Source organism: Empidonax traillii, unplaced genomic scaffold (assembly GCF_003031625.1).
Source record: "Empidonax traillii isolate 1590-97213 ecotype Southwest subspecies unplaced genomic scaffold, ASM303162v1 scaffold401:size1000279, whole genome shotgun sequence".
NCBI classification, from domain to species: Eukaryota; Metazoa; Chordata; class Aves; order Passeriformes; family Tyrannidae; genus Empidonax; species Empidonax traillii.
In genome coordinates, this window is record NW_020955594.1 from 466,136 (window position 1) to 488,694 (window position 22,559).

Below are 22,559 nucleotides of genomic sequence, written 5' to 3' on the forward strand. Positions count from 1 at the left end.
GATTTCTGGGGCTTGTTTGGGTTTTGGAGTATTTCTTTAAATTGATACGTGGCTGATTGTTACCACCTCAAAAGTTGATTTAATTCTACCTTTTTCTTTCTGAAGGGAAATGTGCTTACATCTGGTTCTGTGTCTGGTTTCAAGAAGTTGTACCAAGAAACAGAAGAGACTGATGTCTCCTCTGCACACTGCCATGGCTGTAACATGCTGCCTGAAGAACAGCTGGCAAAGGATGCTTCCTAGCTTGCTTTTCCAGGATTTTCACCTGGAGTTGACAACTGAATTCATCTTTTAGGAACAAGAGCTGTGTAGTCCCCAGCTCTCTGAGCAACCTTCGGCATTTGTCTTTGTTTCAGCCAATGAGGGCACTCTTGGAACTAGGGCATCTCCAGCTTGGTAATGATAGTTCGTTGTTTGAAATATTTGTTACCCTGCATTTGCCTTACAGAGATGATACCAGGTGAAAAAGTTCTTAAATGACTTGTTGAGTTTGCTTCCAGCCCCGGCCGCCTCGTCCCGCTCCCGGGCAGGGGTGGCCGGTGGCCGCTCGGAGCTGGGAAGCGCTGCGGCGGCAGCGGGTTCTCCCGTCCCGGGCTTCAAGCTCCGCGATGGGGGCGCAGCCCGTGCCCCCGTGGGAGGCCCGGGGTGGAGCCGGTGCCCGCGGAGGAGCCGGCCCGGCAGTGCGGGGCCCGGGGTGAGGGGAGCGGCCGGGCGCTCTCACACCCCGCACCGGGGCTGCTCTGGTTCTGCGCTTCTCCCCTCGCACCGCATCGCGGTTCCGTTCCGTGCTCGGTGTTCGCCAGCGCGCGTACCGAGCCTGAAGTGCTGTCGTGCCGAACCCCGAGAGGTGCCAAGCCCTGCCGGTCTGTAACAGCCGCCCGGGGCCGCCGCCGGCTCCGCAGCAGGTCGTGTAGCATCTGCTGACGAGTTTGAACTCACTGTCTGCTCTTAGTGTTATTGGAAAGCAACTGGCTCCTCGGGATTCCTTGCCTAATCAGAGGTGTTACCTCCTCCTCTTCCCCCAGTGTCTCTTGACATCATTTCATCCATCAGACTTTCAGAGGAAAAAAAACACCAACCAAAGCAGAACCCACCCAGTCCGAGAGCAGCCCACACCAGCCCCTCAGTTTTGCCGTGACTGCAGGGAAGAGCTGGATCGGGGCAAAGATGAAGGATAGGAGCGGGGCTGAACTCCACGTCCTGAAGGGTTTGATGCAGGGCGAACCGAGAGGAATCCAGAGCGATGCACCGACCGGCATCTCCCGTACTCCGGGAAGGGATCAGTAAGGCCAGGGGCCGCGTGTGGGGATGCGAAGGCGCTTGACCCACGGGAAAGAAGTAGCCCTCGAGGTGCGTTTGCCCCTGCTCGTAATTGTTTCTCCATGGGATTTCTTCTGCCCCCCGCGATTGACCTGATGTGGACCGAAGCGTTTCTAACATGAACTTTCTCCCTGGTATCTGGTGGTCTCTTCCCTTGGTCTTGATCTGGGCGACCCCACCAGTCACCTCTTCATGGTGGTAAGCTGTGCAATTCCAGGAATTTTTATTTGCTCTTGGGGAAGGTGGGGTCGGATTAATTGTGAACTGAGGGGGGGGGGGTGCGGGGTGGGGAGGAAAGCCTCTCCCTCTCAGGCTCTGACAAGCGGAGCTCGCTGCTGCCAGCTGCTCCGGTCCACAAAGTCCGGCCTTAAAGAGAGCGGGATTAGACGGTCCCGGCATCTCCTTCCACACCCCGTCCCCGCACCCCGACCTCCTCCTCCGCATAAGCACAACGCAGCACCGGGGGCTGCCCAGGACTTTCGACAGGGCTGCGGGTGCGGGGGGACCCGGCGGGGGCAGCGGGCACCGCCCGGGCGGCGGGGCCGCCGAGGGAGCGAGAGGAAGGCAGGGAGGCGGGCGGGGAACACGCCCGAGGGGCGCGGGTGAAGCGCTGCTCCTGGCAACCGGCCCTCCGCGCCCCGGCGGTGCTGGGAATTGGCTACAGCAGCGCTATTTTTTTATTATTAATTTATTTTTTGCTTCTTCCTCGCCCTGCCTAGTCCCTCCCTCCTGCACGGTTTCTCCTCGCTAAACTGCAAGGGCATAGGGCTGAGAGCCCTGCGGTCCCAGCTTCAAGTGATAGTTTGTGTCGGTAGCTTGCTGTTCAACGGGTTTGAATGAAAACACACTGCTCCTCAAACTGGGGACCCCAGCCAAGGCTAGCCTGAAAAGTCTTGGTATAGGAGAGGAGTTAAACCCCTTCTTGTAAACCTGGGGAACACATTTAACCTTGAAACCGGCTGACACGGGATCAAAGCCTGATTTATTAGATTGAGCATGTTTCAGTAAAATGACTATCTATGTCCTTAGCCGTATAAATGTTATTTATTGCCATGTCTTTTTGTCATGGTGTCTTCTAGCTGCCACTTAAATATATATATACTTGGAAGTCACGGCTTTAACGATTTTATGGTCGTATAAAATAATGAAAATGTAAGAAAATGACATTTTCTTCTGTTTGATCCCTTCAAAAGACACCTACAAAAGTTTGGGTTTTATGAAAGGTACCTTTCGAAACGTTTCAGGACTAATAGAGACCATCTGGATACAGATGATGTAATTTAATTTTTGTCAAGGTTTTGTTTTTTTTTTTTTTTTTTTTTTTAAGTACTGCACGAAGCTGCAACAGCGGGGCTTGGGGTTCTCCTGAATGCTTCACGTTATTAAAAAAAACACAGCATCGGTGACTAATGGTAAAGGATTTCCACCAGAAAGGCAGAGGTAGCTGCAGCTCTGGACCCGCCTGAGGAAGGCTCCGGGGCGCTGAGGACCCTCCTTCCCCTGGAGTCGGTGCCCGGGGGTCGCCGCAGGCCCCCGGCGCTGCCCTGCCCCTTCCCTCCCGCAGGTACATGGGCGCCGTGGGCTCGTCGCGAGTGATGTGCGACAACGTGCCGGGGCTGGTGAGCCGGCAGCGGCAGCTGTGCCGGCGGCACCCCGAGGCCATGCTCTCCATCGGCCGCGGCGTGGCCGCCTGGACGGCGGAGTGCCAGCACCAGTTCCGCCGGCACCGCTGGGACTGCAACGCCCTGGAGCGGGGGCAGCGCCTCCTCGGCCGCGTCCTGCTGCGCAGTGAGTCCCGGGGCCGGGGGCCGGGAGGGGCGCGGAGCCCCCACGCCTACAGGCTGAGAGTAAACGGGGCTTTAGAGGGTCGGCGTGAGGGTATTAGCGTTCCACACAAGGGTACCAGGGGTCATGTGGGCTGGCACTGCCCGGGCAGCGATGCGGAACAACGGGAAGCGGTGGCCATCCCCCTGCTATCCTTGTTCTTAGCAACGATGAAGCTTCGTTTTACATTTCAGGAGGAAGGGAAGGGGACACTTGAAAGAACGGAATAACGCAAAGTGCTGCACTGCTTTAAAACGTGTATCAAATAAAAAAGAAAAGGGAGTTGGGGGGGGGGGGATGTTGACACATTAAGGGCTGGCTCTGTAGTTCCCAACTTTTTCTTGGTGCATAATGGACCACAAATTGAAGGCTACAGGGAAACCGATGTGGCAGAATAGTGAGCAGGACAAAGAACTTTCCATCATAGCCCAAACTCGGGATACCAGTACTGGCGGTGGGGCGGACTGAAAGGGGCAGCTCAGGTGCCAACAGGAGCCCAGTGCGTTGGGATGGCAGACAACAACCCCTTCTGCAGGCCGGTTCCCTCTGGAGCTTTTTGCCTGGAAAGCACAGCAGCAGGGTACAATCCCTCCAGGGATGTGAGGCTGGGACCTGCTTCCCACTTTGAGGGAGGATGGTTAAGCAGGGGGCATGTTGTCATATAAATGTTGGGCTGAGGCATCTAGTGAGTCTTCAAAGCCTTTTATGTGGTCCTTTTGACTCAAAGAAATGGCTGAGATCTGTTACTGTGACAGAATGTCCTTACCTGAGTGATAAATTCTTGGAAACTGTGGCTTTTTTCACCAAATACCACATCTGGGCCCAGAGCTGTGGTGCACAGCCAGTGGGGCTGACCCTGAACTGGCACTTGAGTCTCTGGGATGTCCCCAGCACCATTCCAGACAGCCTCTCCAGGCTGTGAGCACCATACTGCCTGCAAGAAGAGGAAGAGGAAAGTCCCCAGGGGCCATTGCCCTACTGGTGGGAATGGAGAGGAGGATTGGAGACACTGGACATGCTGGCCTAAGCAGTGGGATTTCATCCGCAGAGCATCATTTGGTGCCCAGTTCTGCTGCTGGTGAGCAGTTGGTTCCTGTAACCAGCTTCATGTTCCCTTAGCAATTATTTGTGAGTAACCAGTAACCTCACCCATAGGCTGAAGTTTTCTGTGAGGTTTGTCTGTTATTCAGGAAAACATGTTTGGCAGAACATGGCCTAATTCTGACGAGGCTGCTTAATAAAAAAAGTAAAAATGCAGTTTTTCCTAAAGAGAAGTTTTCACTGCTGGCTCATGTGAGAGAATGACAGCGCATGAGGCTTCTGAGCTCTACACTGAGCCTGGTCAGGCTGTGATTGCCATGGAAATGTAGCTTGATAGTGATCTAATAAAATTAAATGGTTTGGATTATTTAAATAAATTCAAATGAAACATTTATCTTCTAATGATACCAAGTGTTTCATTAATACTTTAATTAATTAAATTTGTTTTTTAATTAACACTTTACAAAGTTTTGATATCTCTGAATAACCTGTCTCAGAAATAAGTCTTCAAAGGAGCATGATTTGTAACAAGCCATGGTATCTTCTGCCTGATTTCAAAGGCAGTGTAGGAAAGGCATGGTTTGTCCAGTCCTTTTGAAAGCTTTGAGTTGCCATTTGCTGAAGGTTTACACAGCACAGGGAAGTTCAGGGCCCATTCCTATTTGAAACATTTAGATGCTACTGGAACTGAAATACTAAATAATAAGTTATATGGTGTAACACTGCCTCTACAATAAAAAAAACAGATAACATTTGTCTTTGGGGTCCTACTTTACTGTGCTAATATTATTTGAGGCTTACAAGTTCTTCAAACAGGTCTTTCTCACTGCTAGTGGTCTTAAATACTGCGCAAAAATCTATTTCTCTTTCTATGCTAGAAAACTCAAAAAGTAGGAAAATATTCCATTACCATAAATAGATTTGTGCCAGTATAATATAGCTCTGCATTGTAAAGTACTGTATCTTAAAAACAGTTATTACCTTGAAATATATACCTAATAGCCTATGAGAAGGCAAAGTCTAGAAATTTCTTTGGTATAATAAAGTATCTTGGTTAGGAGAAGGGAAAGTTGCCAGAGCAGCTGGCATGAAGAAGTCACGGCTGCCAGGCCAAATCTTGCCTCAAGCATGACACAAGCAGTGCCATTGATTTAATGGAACTTGTTTGTGTCAATTATGGTTATGGGCTTGGTTCTAGGCAGAAAACCTAATTTTAGCTTATTTTCAGGAAATAACACCCAAGTTTTCTCCCTACCACCTTTTAAGCAAGAAAGTCTATTTTGAGTGCTCTGGAAGAGGAAAATCTAGTTTCGAGAGTTATTTGCAGTATTTTGCAATGTACATGTTGTTTTAGTGTCCCTACTTAATAATTTCTTAAAGTTATCTCTCAAATCGCCCTTCATATATTTTTATAAATCGGTGAAACATGATAGGAATACCAGCTGTCCTATTCAAGTGTCTGTACAGAACAACTGATCCATGAAAGTATATTAATCAATATCAGAAGCAAATGTTTAATATTTTCCAACTCTAACACTATATTGATGAGCTTTCACCAGGGAGGGGTCCTAGTTTAAGCCATGACTAATTCTGGCTCCAGGGAATGTGTGTTTGTGTGATTTCAGCCTAGTTTTATCTTTTGCTCTGCAAAAAAGTCCAGGCTAACTCTCTGGGCAGCCCCTCAAACTAGCTACACCAGTGATTTTTAAAGTGACTTCTTTTATTTCAGGTAGTCGGGAATCTGCTTTTGTGCATGCCATTTCCTCCGCTGGAGTTGTTTTTGCCCTCACCAGGGCATGTAGCCAAGGGGAGCTGAAATCTTGCTCCTGCGATCCCAAGAAGAAAGGCTCTGCCAAGGACAGCAAGGGCCATTTTGACTGGGGTGGTTGCAGCGATAACATCGACTATGGCATTAAATTTGCCAGAGCCTTTGTGGACGCCAAAGAACGGAAAGGAAAAGATGCAAGGGCACTGATGAACCTTCACAACAACAGAGCTGGAAGGAAGGTGGGTGTCCATCCAACAGATAGATGTTCTCGGAGAACTCTTATGTGTCTGGGACAGGTAATGGTTAGCTCTTGCTGTCTGGTCTCAGCAGTTAGGAAGAAATATAGGATGAGCAGAAGCCTGAGCTGCTGTTTCTATCTCCCTTGAGGGTTCAGTGTGTGACAAAGTCAAACAGAACTGAATTCAACTGATTAATAGTCAGAGTAAGTTCAGTGGCTCCTTGTGTGGGAAGTTAAGCAGGAGTCCAAGTCATTGCAGGATCAGTTCAGACGGAAGTTTCATTTTGAGCTTAATTCTTATATAAGGCAAAGTTTTACTTTTGGTTAATACAGAATAGAAATTCCCGAAGACCACACTGAAGAACAGGCTTGACTTTAAAGAGCAAATTCAAACTAACACTAAAGGAAAAAAAAATCATGTCTGTATGTACATGGTAGACCTACTTACAAAGTGAGCAGACATAAATGGCAGTTGCTTTACTTTTCAAGAAAACAAATCCAAACTACATGTTTGGTGTTGACCTGCCCTAAACAAACGCCTTTTCTAAACACTATATGAGAATATCACTCCTGAATTTCAACATAAAATCTTTACTTTTACATTGTAAAAGTAGTTGCCCACTATATAGTAGTAGTATATTACCCACTACTGGTTCAAGGGCTGAGGAATTTGTGCATTAACATTTTGTGATGGTACCTATAAATAGTAAGAATAGTGCATGAAACTGGAATACGTTGTTTCATTATTTAAAACATTCAAAATTTACTGCTTCCACAAAATCTGAAATGATAAAAAAAAAAAAAAGTTTTATTGTGTTAGACCAAGCACTTCTGAAATTACTTGTAGAGACTTCCTGTTTCTTACCTTTGGTTTTCCTTAAGGTATATTCAGTAAGAAGTAAATGGATCATGTTCTGATCTTTTTGTGTTAAAAAGTTCCCTTTATATAATGTGTAAAATTATTTTGTATTAACTACCCATTATTAAAAGAAATGATCCAATTTTAATGAATGGTACTGCAAGTAGATGATTTTCCTGATAAATATTTGTCCTTTACCATCTTTCCTCCACCTGTTTATTGCCAGCAGGTGTAATTAAGATGTAATATAGACTGGTGAGGCTATTCAGATCAGTGATACGCACATGCAGTACTGTGGCTGTGTTTATGTTACTGTCTGAAAGAGACTACAGTGTACAAGAGAAGCAAAGAATTTTTAGGGGTGAATAAGTTCCATGATGAGAAGTACTTTCTGTAATAGTTGGCCATCTTAGTAAGTTTTAAAAAATACCTCTACCAAATACTAAAGAAGTACTGGTAAGCAGGTAGATTTTTAGAAAAAGATCAAGAGATTTTAATAAATATATTCTATTGAAAATAATGAACATGCTCTCATATGCCTTAGGACCTGCCTCATGGACAGGGATGCTGTTTTGTATCCAAATTGCAATAGTGTAGGTTTAGCTTTGCAGGGATCTCACCACCTCAGCTCCCCATAAGCCTGGCATTTGGGCCTCGGTAAAACCATCTGTTCCCTTGGCTTTTTCTTGCCCCCAGAGGGCTGTCAGTAAGTTTCTTTTAAAACTAGACTATTCCAATTGTATTAATTACAAAAGAAGTAGAATAAATATTTATTATATTTCCGTATGAATCACGGAACATAACATGATGTGTATCAGTATAGGAACATCACTGACAAAAAAAGAGACCTGCATTCCTACATGCTTCTTCCACTCTTCCAGCAAGTTGTTTTAAACATACAAGTAGTTAAACTGATTTGTGCTCAGATAATTAAAACCAAACATCTGCATAAATCACAGATTTGTGACAGTATCATGGTCAATGAAGTGGGCCTGTGGGAATGCAAGTTACTTCTTCAAAGTAGTCCTATCATTTACAAGTGGAAAAGAAAATTAAAAGTACTTTGGTTTTATAATACATTCTCTCTTTATTACTAAGTGCTTGACTGAAAAATGCTGCTCCGCTGTGCATCAATCTCACTTCTAATCATAGAGCTTTTCTCTCTCTTACCTTCCTCCCATGGTGCCGTCCCTCTTGTACAAATGCTAAAATGTTCATATTTCATGAACACTTAAGGCATAATATTTATAGATCAAATATCCATATCTTCAGAATTATAAATGAAGTATTTATTGCCTATGAAGCCATCTGTTGTTCTCCAACATCATTCAGATAGCCTAAATGTCTGCGGTGAAGCTGACACGGCTTTAATGCTATCAAAATGTTAAATAAATGATGAAGGTGATTTCTCCAGTGCAAGCTAATGAAGGTCTTATTCTAAAATGTTTGTTAAAAGGTTTATAAGCCTTTCAAGTATACTGTATTTTAAAATTTTGCATAGATCTGATGCCCAGCACAGGTATGATGTTTTGTATAGCCTCAGTAAAATCATTTAAATATGAGATGCCTGTGAATTCCTGGACAATGCTTGAAAAACGCTGTTCAAGGCAAAGGGCAACTTCATGAAGACCAGCCAGAGAGGGTCAGCACAGTGATGCTGCAGCTGGAACGAGGGGGAAAGGGAGTGCCTTCACCTTCCAAGGGGTTGAATGATTCTGTCCGTTTCCCAGATCGTTTCCTCCTGCCCAGTCTGTGTGTGTGTCCTAGCGCTATGGACCACCTCGATCCTCGGGATGACTGGCAGGAGCGGGAAGGTAAGCCCACCAGCCGGAGGATTGTGTGTACGGTTGAGTCAAGCAACCAGAGCAGGCCAACCATGTGGGTTGGTGCTTGATGCTACCAGTGGGTGTCACTACAGACCATAACATGGAGACTCATCGCAGGCCTGGCATTACAGGAGGGATGGAAAAGGGCTGAAAAGCAATCAATTGTAGTTTGTTTTACCTGTGTATATTTTACTGCATTTCTAAACAGGCCGTGAAGCGGTTTTTGAAACAAGAGTGCAAATGTCATGGTGTGAGCGGATCCTGCACTCTAAGGACGTGTTGGCTGGCCATGGCAGACTTTAGGAAAACAGGAGATTATCTGTGGAAGAAATACAATGGAGCAATTCAGGTGGTCATGAATCAAGATGGCACGGGTTTCACTGTGGCTAATAAGAAATTTAAGAAGCCAACTAAGAATGACCTGGTATACTTTGAAAGCTCTCCAGACTACTGTATCAGGGACAGGGATGTAGGTAAGCCTCTATCATCACATGTGAATGATTTTATTTCAGACATTTGTAATTCAAAGGTCAAAAATTATCATTATTATTGAATGTGTGTGTGTATGTGTGTGTGTGTGTGTGTGTGTGTGTGTGTGTGTGTGTGTAAATCCATGCATGTAACCAGCTAGAAAAAGGCAGGAAGATGTTTTGGAAGGACAGCTCTGTAGAAGAACAATAGTTTATCCATGTCTCTAGATCTGCAACAGCCAGTTGTTCTAATATAATTCAGCAGTTTCTGCCAGATGCTATGGAGCCCTGGAGATGCTCTAAGGCAAAGGTGGCTTTCAGCCACTTTCTGTTTGAGTTATGCTCTGGAGGCAGGTCCATACTGTGCAGAACCACCTACACCTTGTGTCACACAGCTCACTCCAGAGCTGCTCCAAGTCCCGTGATGTCCCTGTGGTACAACCTCCTGTCACATTGCTTGTCTTCCACGTTGTTATGCTACTGCTGCAGTGCCCTCCTTTATCTGCACACTCCCCGCAGCTCACTGTGGCCATGGCTCCCCTGGTTGTAGACACATCTCTCTCCAAGCGGCAGGTACAGCCCTTTGGTGCCAACCCAGCCATGCTTGCACCGGCCAGGGCAGCTGTGGGTAACAGGGAGTGAGGCAGCTGGAGGATGTGCAGGTGGGTGAAAGAACAGAGGTCAGTGGGACACCATGTTGAGTGATGCTGCAGTTTGTTCCTCCTTACGGGTGTTGGCCTTGTTCATGGCAACCACTGCATTCTCCGAAGAGTTGTGCCAGCTCCTGTGGGAAGAAATAAAGTTTACCACTGAATTTCCTGCTTTCAAAGAGTCAATAGAGACACACTTAGCAGTGTTCCAGGATTCAAGGCATTGCCAAGCACCAGGAATCCTGCTAACAGTTCTTGACCCATGTATAGTATTTCCTGATGCGGCAATTAAAAACTAGCAACTACAAAACCAGAAACTGGGAAAAGAGAGCCAGACTGAGTAATGTATGAGAGATGTTGTGGAACTAATTAATAGGTTGTATAACAGACCAGATTGCGCCCCATATGACATATCTGTAAGTATCTGGATAGCAGTGCAGCTCAACTCTTTTTGGCACTGCTGCATATTTACAATCCAAGTTTGCTTGGAATAAACATTGCAGAACAACTGTACCTAAATAAGAACAATATGTGAATTCCTGGTCATGTACTGTTGACTTCAATGAACCCAGAATTTCATCCAGTATGCTTACATTGTACAGTGTTTCTGGTTAGTTGAGTAGTCAATGTAATTTTAGATGTTATTTATGGTTTTGGCAGGTGATGTTTATTACCTGCACAAGAACATATTCTTCCTTGAATAGTGGCTGATACAATGAAGTCTAATACTTCAACACAAGTGAATAAATAGGCATGTTGCGGCATTATGCAGAGACCAGCTTTACAGACTAGGATTTTTTCAAAACATTTCTTTCTTGATGTTGCTTCATCCATTGTAAAATGTATGATTTCTTTTCTCCTGGAAGGAGAACCTGTACACAACCCAATTCTGTGTCAAAAAGCAATTTAATAATCTCTTTGTATTAAACCTAATCTCATCTGTCAGTCTTGCATTTTTCACTGCAATGTATTATGTGCATTTGCCAGACATTGACAAGCCTACCCAGAGATGGCGAAGTCTGACATGTGCTTTGGCCCCGTTCAAGATAAGGCTGCGGTTGAGGCAGCATTTCTTTGCTGCCCAGAATTCAGAGAATGTGGCTGTTTGGAAGAGCATATTTTTAGCAAACTGCAGAAAACTTTTGGTGGGATATGGGGTGCCCTGCTGCTTGTGTGGAGCAAAGGAAGAATCACACAAATAAAACCTGATCTGGCTTTGAGAGAGATGATTTTTGGCAACTGAACATTTTTTCATTTTTTGTATTTGCCCTAGAAGGAAAAGGGAAGTAATTGATTTCAGGAGAGATATAATATGTGGAAATCACTAATAGCAGTTCAATAGAGAATACAATAACATGACCACGTTTTTTCTCACATTAAGATTTCAGGAAGGACCCAAGGAAGATTTTCAGAAGTGTTCAGAATTCATTTAACTATGCTCACATAACTCTGCAGAAATAATTTTTGCTCACAATTTTGTACTCAAAATTTGATAAAAACAGAGGTAGGGCATCCCAGAGAGCTTTGAAAAATCTTACCATGAACATAGAAATTTTGCCACTCTTCCTTATATTATCATAAATTTTCAGCCCCCAAACCCAGGACTGCCTAGGGAAAGACCTGGTATGAATGATAGAGCTGCAACAAGAACTAAAGTGACAGCTGCACAAGTGGCAGTCCCACTGTCACATGTATTACCTTACTCTGAATGCATTACTTCACCTACAAAATGCTTTAAAAACCCCTCTTGCTTGTCTGCTTTTATAAGCCTCTATTTGAAGTATTTTAAGTTTTGAAAGGTTGCTATTTGCCCATCCGTGCAGGCTAGGTTGATTGAAAGCTGTTGCCAGCTTATTTGGAACACACTGGTGGACAAGCAGAGACTGCTTTAGGAACAAGCACATGAGCAGCTGTAGCCTGCTGGCCAAGCCTTTGTTAGAGCCTGTTATTCATGTACACTACTAAAGCAGAGTAACACCTGCCTGCTAAAGAAACTGTTTTAGAACTGATTTATTAAAATTCATTTGTAGAGAGCAATCAGAAAACTCTAGGCAGTATTTGAGTGAAGATTCCTTCTGCAGGGAGACCCCCACCAAAGCGAGCCAGCTGAGCTCAGCTAAGCGTGTTGAAGTAACGCATATGAGCAGGGAGGTTGTGTGGGCAGGTGGTGGGCAAAGGCAGGATGGGGTAGGTGAGCATGTGTTGATTGTTCATATCTGTTCTGGTAGCAGTGAGGCTACCAGAGGTATCCTGGAGGTGGTGGTGGAGCAGAGGCAGGGCATATCTATGCACAGATAATCTTGAGCTGCTGCAGCAGTCCTTCAGGACCTGTTGCAAATCCATGTGCCATGTGCTTCAAGTCATCCCTAGGTTTCTCCCAATGCTCACATGGTCCCAGTTTGAGTACTGTCGACACCAGTGTCGCTGCCTCTCCCTGTACTTGGGCCTGGGATTGCATACCTGGACTACAGTGCCCATCTCCTGTGTCCCCAACAGGCAGACAGGGTGCTGCAGCTGTGTTTGAGGACCCTCCTCATCTGGTCTCCTCGTGGAAAGCCCTGTGGAGAGGCATGTGGAATGCTACAGGCACCCCTCTGTGTTGGTTGACAAATCACGTGGTCAGGGTGATCTGCTTTGAGTCCTTCACAGGATTGCTTTTGTGTTAATTTATTCCCCTTGCTGCCCCACGTCAGCCATTTGCTGCATTTTTTGAGGTAACTGAGGCCAAGTCCAGAGTGTAACCTGGAATTTAAAGTGTAGCCTGTGAGTCCTGGTGTTGCACAAGATGTGTTAGTGCTTGAGGTATGTAACCCATGGAGGGAAACCAATCCTGATCTGTGTCAAAAACTTCTCACTGAGGTTGGCTGCGTACAGGCAGTCCCGGTGCGACTTCTTGGCCTGTACCTTCCAATCTGAGCATTGCAAACACGTTGGGTGTTCCAGCCCTGTGCAGGCTGATGGTGGAACTTGCGATGACTTCCATTAGGGCAGCTCCCCTCCAAGCACTATCTGGCAAGGGAGCAGCGCCATCACCCCGAGAGCCTCTGGGAGCTGAGAGGTTATGAAGGCTCTCAGTGGTTATGGAAATTAGAATGAAATACATATTTCCTCGAAACTGAATCTGGATAAGCTGTTTTTGTCAACACATCGTCGTCTCTTCATTGCTGGCCTCGGAAATCCCAGCCTCTCCTACCTCCAATCTGTGCTGCCTGTTCTCTCCAGCCCCTCTATGCTGGGTGTTCTACATAGGTTCCAGTAGCTTTAGAGATATTTTTTTGTGAATATTTCCTTTAATTTTTTTTCCACAAAACATGAGTGAGGACAATATTGCTGGAGATTGGGGTTTTTTTAGGTGGAAGTCAAATAATGAATGTTATCTAATCAGTAGAAGGGAAAAGATCACGTTATAAAGGAATAAATACATTTTAGAACTTTAAGAATGGGGAAAAATATTTTTCAACTTAGTTTATGTTTGCTTAAGAAAACAGCTATGCAAACCAAGAAGAAAGGGTTTGATGTACAGACCGTAAAGTCAGCAGTATTAAAAACTGTGGATGTTTTGCCAACATAATGTTGTGTGTAGGCATGGCAATTCCAACACTTGAAATGAAAACAAAGAGATTGCATGAAAACTTTTTACAAGTTAGAACATACTTCTGCCTCTTAAGTGCCGAGGAGGTGCATCACAGGTAGCTGGCAAAGATCAGAAAACTCTGCCTTGTTTTGTGCAGTGTCCTCTGCTGTCTTCATTACCCAGGGGCCTGTCAAGAAGTGCAGTAACTTGTGTGGCTCCTTGCTGCTGACTGTTGCTCATTTTCTTTCTCACTAGAGAAGCCACAGAGATGCTGAAGGCACTGTTTATACTGTAAAAAAAAATGGTAATTTTGCCTGGAAACGAAGCCTTTATATTAGCCTGTTTTCAATTTTGTCACAATCTGTGGATCATTTAGTCTCCTGTCCTAGCAGTGTAGTAAATGTTGATGTTGTGTTGTGTTGTGGGCAGCATCAGATGTTAGCAGCTTCTGACTGTTAGCAGCTGAAATAATTTTGATTTTGAAGTTGGTGGCAAAACTCCTGTTGAAAGCAACGGGTGCATTCTGCTTGGGTTCTTCTTCATTGCTGTGTGGTTTTCCCACACATCTGCAAGTAAGAACTTTGGAGCTGGAAACTACCCTGTGGCTCAGCTGAGGCCACTTGGCACCTTTGAGGCTCCAGAGCCCTGAGCCAGGGCTGGTGCCTCAGCCTTTGGCAGCAGCTGGTGAGTGGCTCCTGGGCTCGGGTGGCCGTGGGTGCCTGCTGAGCCTGGGGCAGGTGGCCACACAATGCCCTCCTGCTCTGCCTGCAGCAGACCTCAACCAACCATTTGTTATTGAAGCTTTCCAGGTGTATATTTCAACCTAATGAATATTTAAGTATTTAAATAAATACGGGAATCTAGGCTATGCAAGAGAAGTCTGAGGTGTGTTCTAGGGACTGAAACACTTCTCTGGGGCAGCAGCTGAAGCCTGTCCTGACTTAGTTGCAAAAAGAGCAGAATTTCTGTCCCTGTGCCTGAGAGACTGAATCGTGTATCAGTTCCATGAAAAATCCCAGTCTGAGGTGACTTTGCTCCAGTCCCTGAGACCCCTCATTGCATCAGTGCCTTGGGGCCAGCCCTGAAATAACATGAAGTCTCCCTGGTGCTGGGAGCAGCAGGGGATGGAGGGACAGTGAATTCTTATATGTTATGAACTGCTTTGAGATAGCAGTGTCAGTATATACAACCATAAGTATACTATAGGCGAAAAATAAAGAAAATTAGAATTTATGCACCTTAGATTTTTAATAATCACAGATCAATTACAGCTTAAGTTTTATTAATTTATTTGCTTGCTATCCTAACCTATGCAAATTTGAATTAATGTCCGCATATACTTTTTTTCTTTAAGAAGGTTTGTTCATGTTTAGTGTCCACCTATGAATACATGTCATAGGTTTGCCATGAATTTTCATGAAGTTTTCAGATTGATGGTAATAATCTGTCAAGAGCTGTGGTATTGATCCTAAAATGTACCTTAGGATCAGCTTGTTTTAGATGAGCAGCAGCCCCTATGTGGTACAGTTGCTGTTCAGGCTAAGACAGGTCTTACAGAGCTGTTTTGTGCCATGTGGAGATGGGCAGAGGCATTTCAGCCACTCCTGAGAGTTTCAAGAACATGCTGAGGTGTGGTATGCTTCTTACCCCTCCTTCTTTCTTCAGCAGGCTATAATTTAGTTTCTTCTGAACTCTATCATAAAAGAGGAGGAGAACCCTTGGTGTTACCCCACAGTGATGAGAGACACACAGAGCAGCCATTCTTCAATTGCAACCTGAACTGGTGGACATGGGGACCATGGACGGACAGAGTGGTGCTTCTGCAGCCACTTCTGCAAGACTTGAATCACTGGCAGCACAGTTACTTTGGCCCCTTGCAGCCACCAAATTTTGTGGTCTCCTATTTTCCAGCCCTCCCCTGCCCACCCAGAGCTCCCCAACAAAGGCAATGAGATTCTGAGCTTCACAGGGATGCTCCTCTTGGGCACCCCATTTCACACAGCCCTGGGAGACTGGGCACAGGGAGCAGGAGGAGGCTGCACAACTGCCTCAGGGAGGGTGTCTGTTCTCTGGAAAGGAAGAAGGTGCTAGGGAAACATAAAGCAAAGCATGATGATATTAAGAGAATCAGGCAGAGCCTTGAAGTATTTGGTTCATTTTACTCCTCCTCATCTCCAGACCTGATTTCTAGAGGAAAATTGAGAGCAATTTTAACTAATTATAGGCATTTCTCTGGCTTGATGTTGAATCCTGGGTAATGTTATGCTGAAGGATCAAATGAATTGTGAATTATGTCTCCTATACCTATTTTCATATGCTTTCTGCCCTTCCTTAAAATCTGCCTCCTGACATTTACTGTGTTTCCTCTGTAGGGTCCCTTGGGACAGCTGGTCGGGTGTGTAACCAAACCTCCCGCGGCATGGACAGCTGTGAGGTGATGTGCTGTGGGAGAGGCTACGACACCTCCCGCGTCAGCAGAATGACCAAATGCGAGTGCAAGTTCCACTGGTGTTGTGCTGTGCGCTGCCAGGACTGCCTAGAAGTGGTGGATATTCACACTTGCAAAGCACCGAAGAGCGCTGGCTGGATCTCCCGGACATAATGCACGGGCTGCTGATGCTGAGGACCACAGCCTTTTGTCCTTCCTGTTCCATGCAGGGAAGGACATCTGAGGTCTTCACTACTTTTATACCTGTTTTGCCTTTGTTGTTCATTGCACAGAAGTTGCTGAATAATTATTAGAAATGCTGCAGCATTTACTTTCCATTTCTGCATGACAGTGTTGCTGCAGACTTGTCTGTGCATAAACTGATGCAGCTCTGGAAGGACATACTTGCACCGGGACTCTTTCAACCACCATGTACCGCTCCTCCACTTGTCATCAGGAATACAGCAAGACACAAAAATGGGGCACCTCTTACCACCAGCAATTGCATAGGTTGAGCTTGCTCAAACATCTTCTGAAGGATCTTGGGCAGGTCACAGTTGTGCCCTGGATACAGAAGGGCACGGGAGTTTGAGCACTGGTTGGTGATTTCTCCATGAAAAAGAATTTGGGGCCAGGCTGGTGAAAGGCTTTACTGGAGGGGTGTTTGTTCATCCCTGGTGTACTGGAGTTTGCAGTAAGAAGGCCACCTGAGGCCACCCTGGCCACCACTAGCACACTGTGTCTTCCTGTGGGGCGGAAATTGGCCCACGGAATAAAACAAAGAAAATTGCAGGAGATATATTCAACCACAACACTTTCATAAACTGTTAAAGAATCAAAGCAAATGTCTTAGTTATATGTTTGTGAAAACTTGGCTTAAAAGCTTTTAAAAAATCATTAATATTAACTAGTGAGCTTTGGGGGCTTTTAGATCTCCAGGATCGAAGAGAAGAAATGGTTTTCTCAGCCTAGTGAGAGCTGGGTACAAGATGCTCAACTACCTAAGGATAAGATTTCCTCTTTTTCACATGCAGAATAAGTGGAAAAACATTTGCAAACAGTGATGGAGAAGGAAATGCCTTGTCTCAGTAATGATTTGGTTTCTAAAGAATTTATCAACTTCTGTCTTCTTTTAAATTTAATAAATCTTTAAAGTGTGTTTAAATGATACTTTCTATTCAGATGGGACTTCCAAATGAGATTTTTTCCTAAATACTTTCTACAAAAACTTATGCCTATAATTCAGAGTGCATCCACCTCCGATAGAGGCGGTTCCAGGTTGTGTCAGGTCCATATGCTGGGCTGAGATCAGCACAAAACAAGTTGCTGGGTAGATGTGCAGGCTCACAAGGCCCAGAAATTCTGCAACCTTGGTGGAGAGGAACTGGGTCAGAGAGGGACCAACTGCCTCTCCTCCAGGCAGAGGCCAGCAAATGAGCCAAGAGAAGGATGGGTTCTGTGCCAGTAAGTCTAATAAGGCTCTGTAAAAGCACCCATGAAGAGTAGAGGCAGGCAAGGTAATGAAAAAGTAATGTAAGAAAAGGAGGTTGAATGGGTGACAGAATGTATTGTAGATACAGGTGAAATTTCCATGTAGAAATGAAATAGACTGGAAGAACTCTAGTGGGTACAAACAGTGCAGGAAAAAGTAATATCCAAGTAACAAATCAAGGCAATAAAATGAGTAGTACTCTGGCTATGTTCTGGGGTTTTTTTGCTTTGTGGTTTTTTTTTTTTTTTTTTTTTTTTTTTGGGTTTGGGGGATGGGTTGTTTGTGGTTTTGTTTGGTTTTGTTGGTTTTGGTTTGTTTTGCTTTTTAACTATTTAGAAATAATGGGGTTTTGCACTCAGCAGTTTTGAGAGAGCAGTCATTTACATCTGCAAGGCTTTGGAAAAAGTTTGTATCATTAAAATGGGTAATTCATCTCCAGAAGGCACAGCTGGCATTAAAACATGAGGAGGATCCAGAAGGGTATTTATTTGGACAATAAAATAACGTTTTAGTTACTGTATGCGGCAATGGTCATGGCTAGAAGTAAGAATAATCACACTTCTGTCTATAAGCCAGCTGCTGGTGGGAACAGCCCTGCCAGCGTGTTGGTGCACGTGCAGTGGTGTGTGTGTTATGTACGTACACACGTGCAGCTCGGTGGTTATACTGCTGGCCCCATTACTGCTGGCAATTCTGGTTCTGGGCTGGATAAGGAAAATTTCATACCTAATTGTATTTGAAGGTGAGCTCCAAGGAAAATTTTTATTAGGGTTTCATTGTGAAATTAAATCTGCATGCAGTTCATAGCCTGAGCAATATCATACTTTAAGGCTTAAAGAATTTAAAAGCAGTATAATAATTTTTAATTTTTTAGTGCCACTTTTCTTGAAAGATTCAGGGAGACTTTGAGTAGTCTAAAAAATTTCCTGTGTAGTAAAGCTGAAAACATTTCAAAGTTCTGGAAAAAAAGAAAGCCTCATTCTTACAAGGGAATTTGTTCTAAGCAATGGAGTGAAAGGCAGTGAAGTCAGATCTTTTCTTAAATCTGTTATCTGGTTAATACTCCAGAAAACCAACCCACCTGAATTCTGCAGTACCAGGCAAAGTGTTTTGGGGTTACTGTATTAAAGGTGGAACTTTTATTCACCAATCTTGTCCTCCTGTACCAAGGTACATCTTACTCCAAATTTTCCCCCAGTCTCAAAGGCTGGTGGTTCCTAAAGGCTGGTCTCCTCGGGAAGATGGGGGCATTGAGTACCTTGGCCTTTTTGGTGTCCTTTGCCACCCCATCCAGCACCAGGCCCGTGCCAGGTGTGCAAAGCAGGATGACTTTCCCATTTCAGACGTGCCATATCAATAAACTGCCATGTGATGCCTCCACCAAACCCGCTTCACCAGAGAAAAACCAGAATATTTCACAGCATGGACAAATGTGTTAGTGCTGAGCTGGCCATTTATTTGATGATAGATTTTTCTGGGGTTTTTTGGGGATTTTTGAAGAGCTCAAAGTAGGTGTGTTACAACTGTAAGTATTTCTGCTACCTCTTCCATGAAAAAAAAAAGCACTCCCAGAAGCTATTGCTATTTCTTAGTGGCAAAAGACTCAGAGATGTAAATATTGCTAGGAAAGGCCCCTCTGTAACCTTCAGCTAATCAAGCAAAGAATAAAAATGGAGGGGAAAAAGAGGAAGCAAAAAAAGAAGAAACAGAAATCAGGCAAGGCAAATTAAATAATCCTGTATTTTGTTCTATGGAATAAATTTACTCATGTATTTAGTCATGAAGAGGAAACAGCTGTCCCTAGGTAGACACTTTAGTGTCAGAATAATGTTAGTTGAAGCAAAAGGTTGTAGGATTATTTTTTTAAATAGGCAGTCCAATTTTCTTGAGGGAGTTCCCTTTAATTTGCTGCATGAACTCAGAGTCTAGCAGCGCCCTAAAACGCTGTTAGCCTGCCAAGCTTTTTGGGATTACTCCCTCCCCACTATTTTCTTTTTTAACAAACTTTACCCTAAAAAGTGTGTAGAGCTGTTTTATGTGAAATCTCATTTAAAAATTGTAATTTTCTTTAATCATATGGAAAATAGGGAATGACTTAGGAATGGTGGTGTATGCTAGGGCATGTGGGCATTGAAACTTGAGAGATTGTTGGGTTTTTTTCCCTACAAAATTATCTAAACCCAATTTGTGCATCTCATTCTGACCTCCCATCCCTGCATAACCTTCTTTGCAGATGGAAATTAGAAACAAAATACTGCATTTGTGGTACTGTGTTGCAGAGCCGCTGAAGGGCAGCCAGCCTGGATGCCCAAACCACAACTGCTGATCCCGGCCTGCAGGCTCTGTGTCCAGCCTCTTGTGGGCATCAGTGTATGGTGGCAAGGGGGATGTTTGGGGATTAGTGACGAAGATCTGGATCAGGGGAAGGTGCTTCTCCTAGTTAAAAACAGCTCCTAATCCACCTTGGCAGCACAAAGTACACCAACACTTGCTGTTCTCCATGGCATTTGCCCTGCACTCTATGGAATGGCTACAGCCTTCATGCAGGAGATGGTTACTTTCAAGGGCAGAGGTGGTTTTGACATTACACACCAGACCATGCAGGTTTCCCCTGCCACTTCAAATGACAACAAATGAACTTGTGTTATTATCTGAAAGACAGCAGCAGCTCGTGGGCTATAATCACAAACAGGGTTTGGGGTTGGTTTTTTTTCATGTACCAGCTCATTTGCCTGCTCAAATGGGTACCACTTCATAAAGTAAGATCTCTTGTGTGAAAGTAGCAAAGGCACATGAACGAATACACTGACAGCACCCTCTGCAGGGGGAGCTGGGCAGGAGCCCTGAAGGAAGCTGGGTGGCAGCTGGGACCAGGGGCCACCTTGTTCACTTTGTAACCAGAGCCCTCAGGTTTTCAAGGTCTCCATGCAGTGGCAGCCACACTGCCTGTGGAGTGTGCCGTGAGTGAGAGGTGCAGCTTCCTTTGGGTGTTTAGCTTCTGCAGGTTTCTGCAACACAGCAAAACTCCTGGTAATTTTCTACTGAGGTAAGGACTTCTATGTTCTCCCACTGAAAAATCACAGTCTGAGTATTAAGCATTCACACAAAATGAAGAAGAGAAAGCAGCCCTCCCCTACCAGCGCAGTTCCTGCCCTGGAGAAGCTGTAAATCCATCCAGTGTAAGGGAGGGACAGAAGGTGGCCAGCTTGACTTACCTGATGCTCCTCGGGGGAGGAGGGTGTCCTCTCCTTTTTTGTTCTATGCAGATTACAGTGTAAAGAGATAATGTGCATCCAAATTCTATCAGGTTGGCTTTAAAGAAAAAAGGAACTAGCATTTGAATTTAAAAAGTCCTCCCGCCCTCCACCTCTAAATGTGCAAACTGAAGATTCAGATGAATTATTATCTGAAACAGATTTCCAGAAGGTTCATCTCTGCACTAAGCCAGAGGCTTTCCATCATTATAATTGTGGGTTGTATTTGCCTTTTCATCTAAGCCATGCTGAACTTCACAGGAAACATGTCAGAGGCAGCAAAGCCTAAGGCAACCAACTCTGCCCAATGGAAAAGAAAATCCTTTTGTTTGACTTGCCTAGTCTTCCAGATGCCTAGAATTATAATTAAATCTATAGAGAGATTTTCTAGATAAAATCCATGGCTCTTTACTGCTTATTAGGGAGATGGATACTAGAAATCGTAGAGACAGAATTGCATAAAGGTATTTTTGAGTTCCTAAATGTTCCCCATAGTTCAAGGGAAGGACGTGATTCTTCCAGGAGTTATGCATTTCTTTTTATCAGAGTATTACAGACAGTAATTCCCACACAGATCATAATTCTTCTAACAGAAGGCTAAACTACTACCTTAGCTGCTGATGAACATGGATATTTCTTTATACAGCTAGATATAAAGTGATGTGTAAATACATACTAGGACTGTTAATCACAGCAAATTGTTTTTTTGAAATGTAGGGGATAAATAAATGAACTTTGAAAAATGTTTGAGGTGGCTGAGAATAAGCAATACAAAGCAGAGGAGAAGAGCTCGCTATGCCTGTTTCTTCTGACTTTCACCAGCCTTTAATTCTGACAATGCTGTTGTGAGGCAAATAAATTAACGTGATTATCCCTAGTTTTTCAGCTAGAGATACCTCCTGTAAAGGTGTTTTCAGTCAGTGGCCACTCTAGCAATTCAGATGCAAATCTGAGAACACAAATACCGGCTCATTTCACACTTCCACATGCTTATCCAGTAGCAATCCACTAATATTAGCAATCCACTCTAATCTTATGCCACCTACTACATTACCTGTAAGCCATACATTACAGTGAATTGTTTTGCAGGAACAATTGTCAGACGAAAAACTTGTATGCAAATCCCCAACAAAGACACACCTCACCGGGTCTAACATTTGGCCATGGGGCTCACTGATCTTCCCTCAGCTCTCACTTTTATATCCAGTTTCTCCTGGTGTGGGGCTGCCTTTTTTTCCCCTCATAGCACAACAGTGTTTGCTTTAATATGGTACTTTTACACACTTGGACAAAGATCTGTCTTCTACCAGACTAACACATCTGTGATGCATCTAACAAACACAAAGTAATGCATCTCCTGCTGTTAAGAAACACTTTCCTTTTATACCAACTCCAGTAATGGCAGTTTTGTCTTTGCTAACTCATTTCCTCATTGATAAACTTATCTGCTGGTGATCACAGTCCCTCAAACTGCTCAACATTTTTAGAAGAACAGCGAAGATGAAATGGCAAAGTGGCATTTTTGATCTGCTTCATCAGGGTTATGTTTCCTTATCCGGAACAGCAGTTGAAAAAAAAAAAATCCTTGAGGCATCTGTAAGGATTCACTTCCAGTTCTTGACAAGAGAGGACTGCTTGCTTCAACTTCCAGATCAAAATCTTAACCTGCCTTAGCAGAGGTGTCTGTGGGAAGTTTCCATCTACAGATGAATACTTAGCCTAAACCTCTCATACCACAAAGATAAGATTTCCTGAGGTGAGCACTAATAAGGGAAACACCAACCTCTCTATGAATCGTGCGTGAATTAACACCAA

The 22,559-nt window shown here is 44.4% G+C and overlaps 1 protein-coding gene across 1 annotated transcript; it reads left to right on the forward strand.

Annotated features, from left to right (window-relative positions):
• Positions 1 to 1,407: 1,407 nt before the first annotated feature.
• WNT2 (Wnt family member 2) lies at positions 1,408 to 16,317 on the forward strand. The gene is made up of 5 exons (XM_027893675.1): positions 1,408 to 1,518; positions 2,885 to 3,108; positions 5,915 to 6,192; positions 9,085 to 9,349; positions 15,943 to 16,317. Exons 1-5 carry the CDS (start codon positions 1,439 to 1,441, stop codon positions 16,170 to 16,172), a joined length of 1,077 nt encoding a protein of 358 aa, XP_027749476.1. The 5' UTR covers positions 1,408 to 1,438; the 3' UTR covers positions 16,173 to 16,317.
• Positions 16,318 to 22,559: the final 6,242 nt, after the last annotated feature.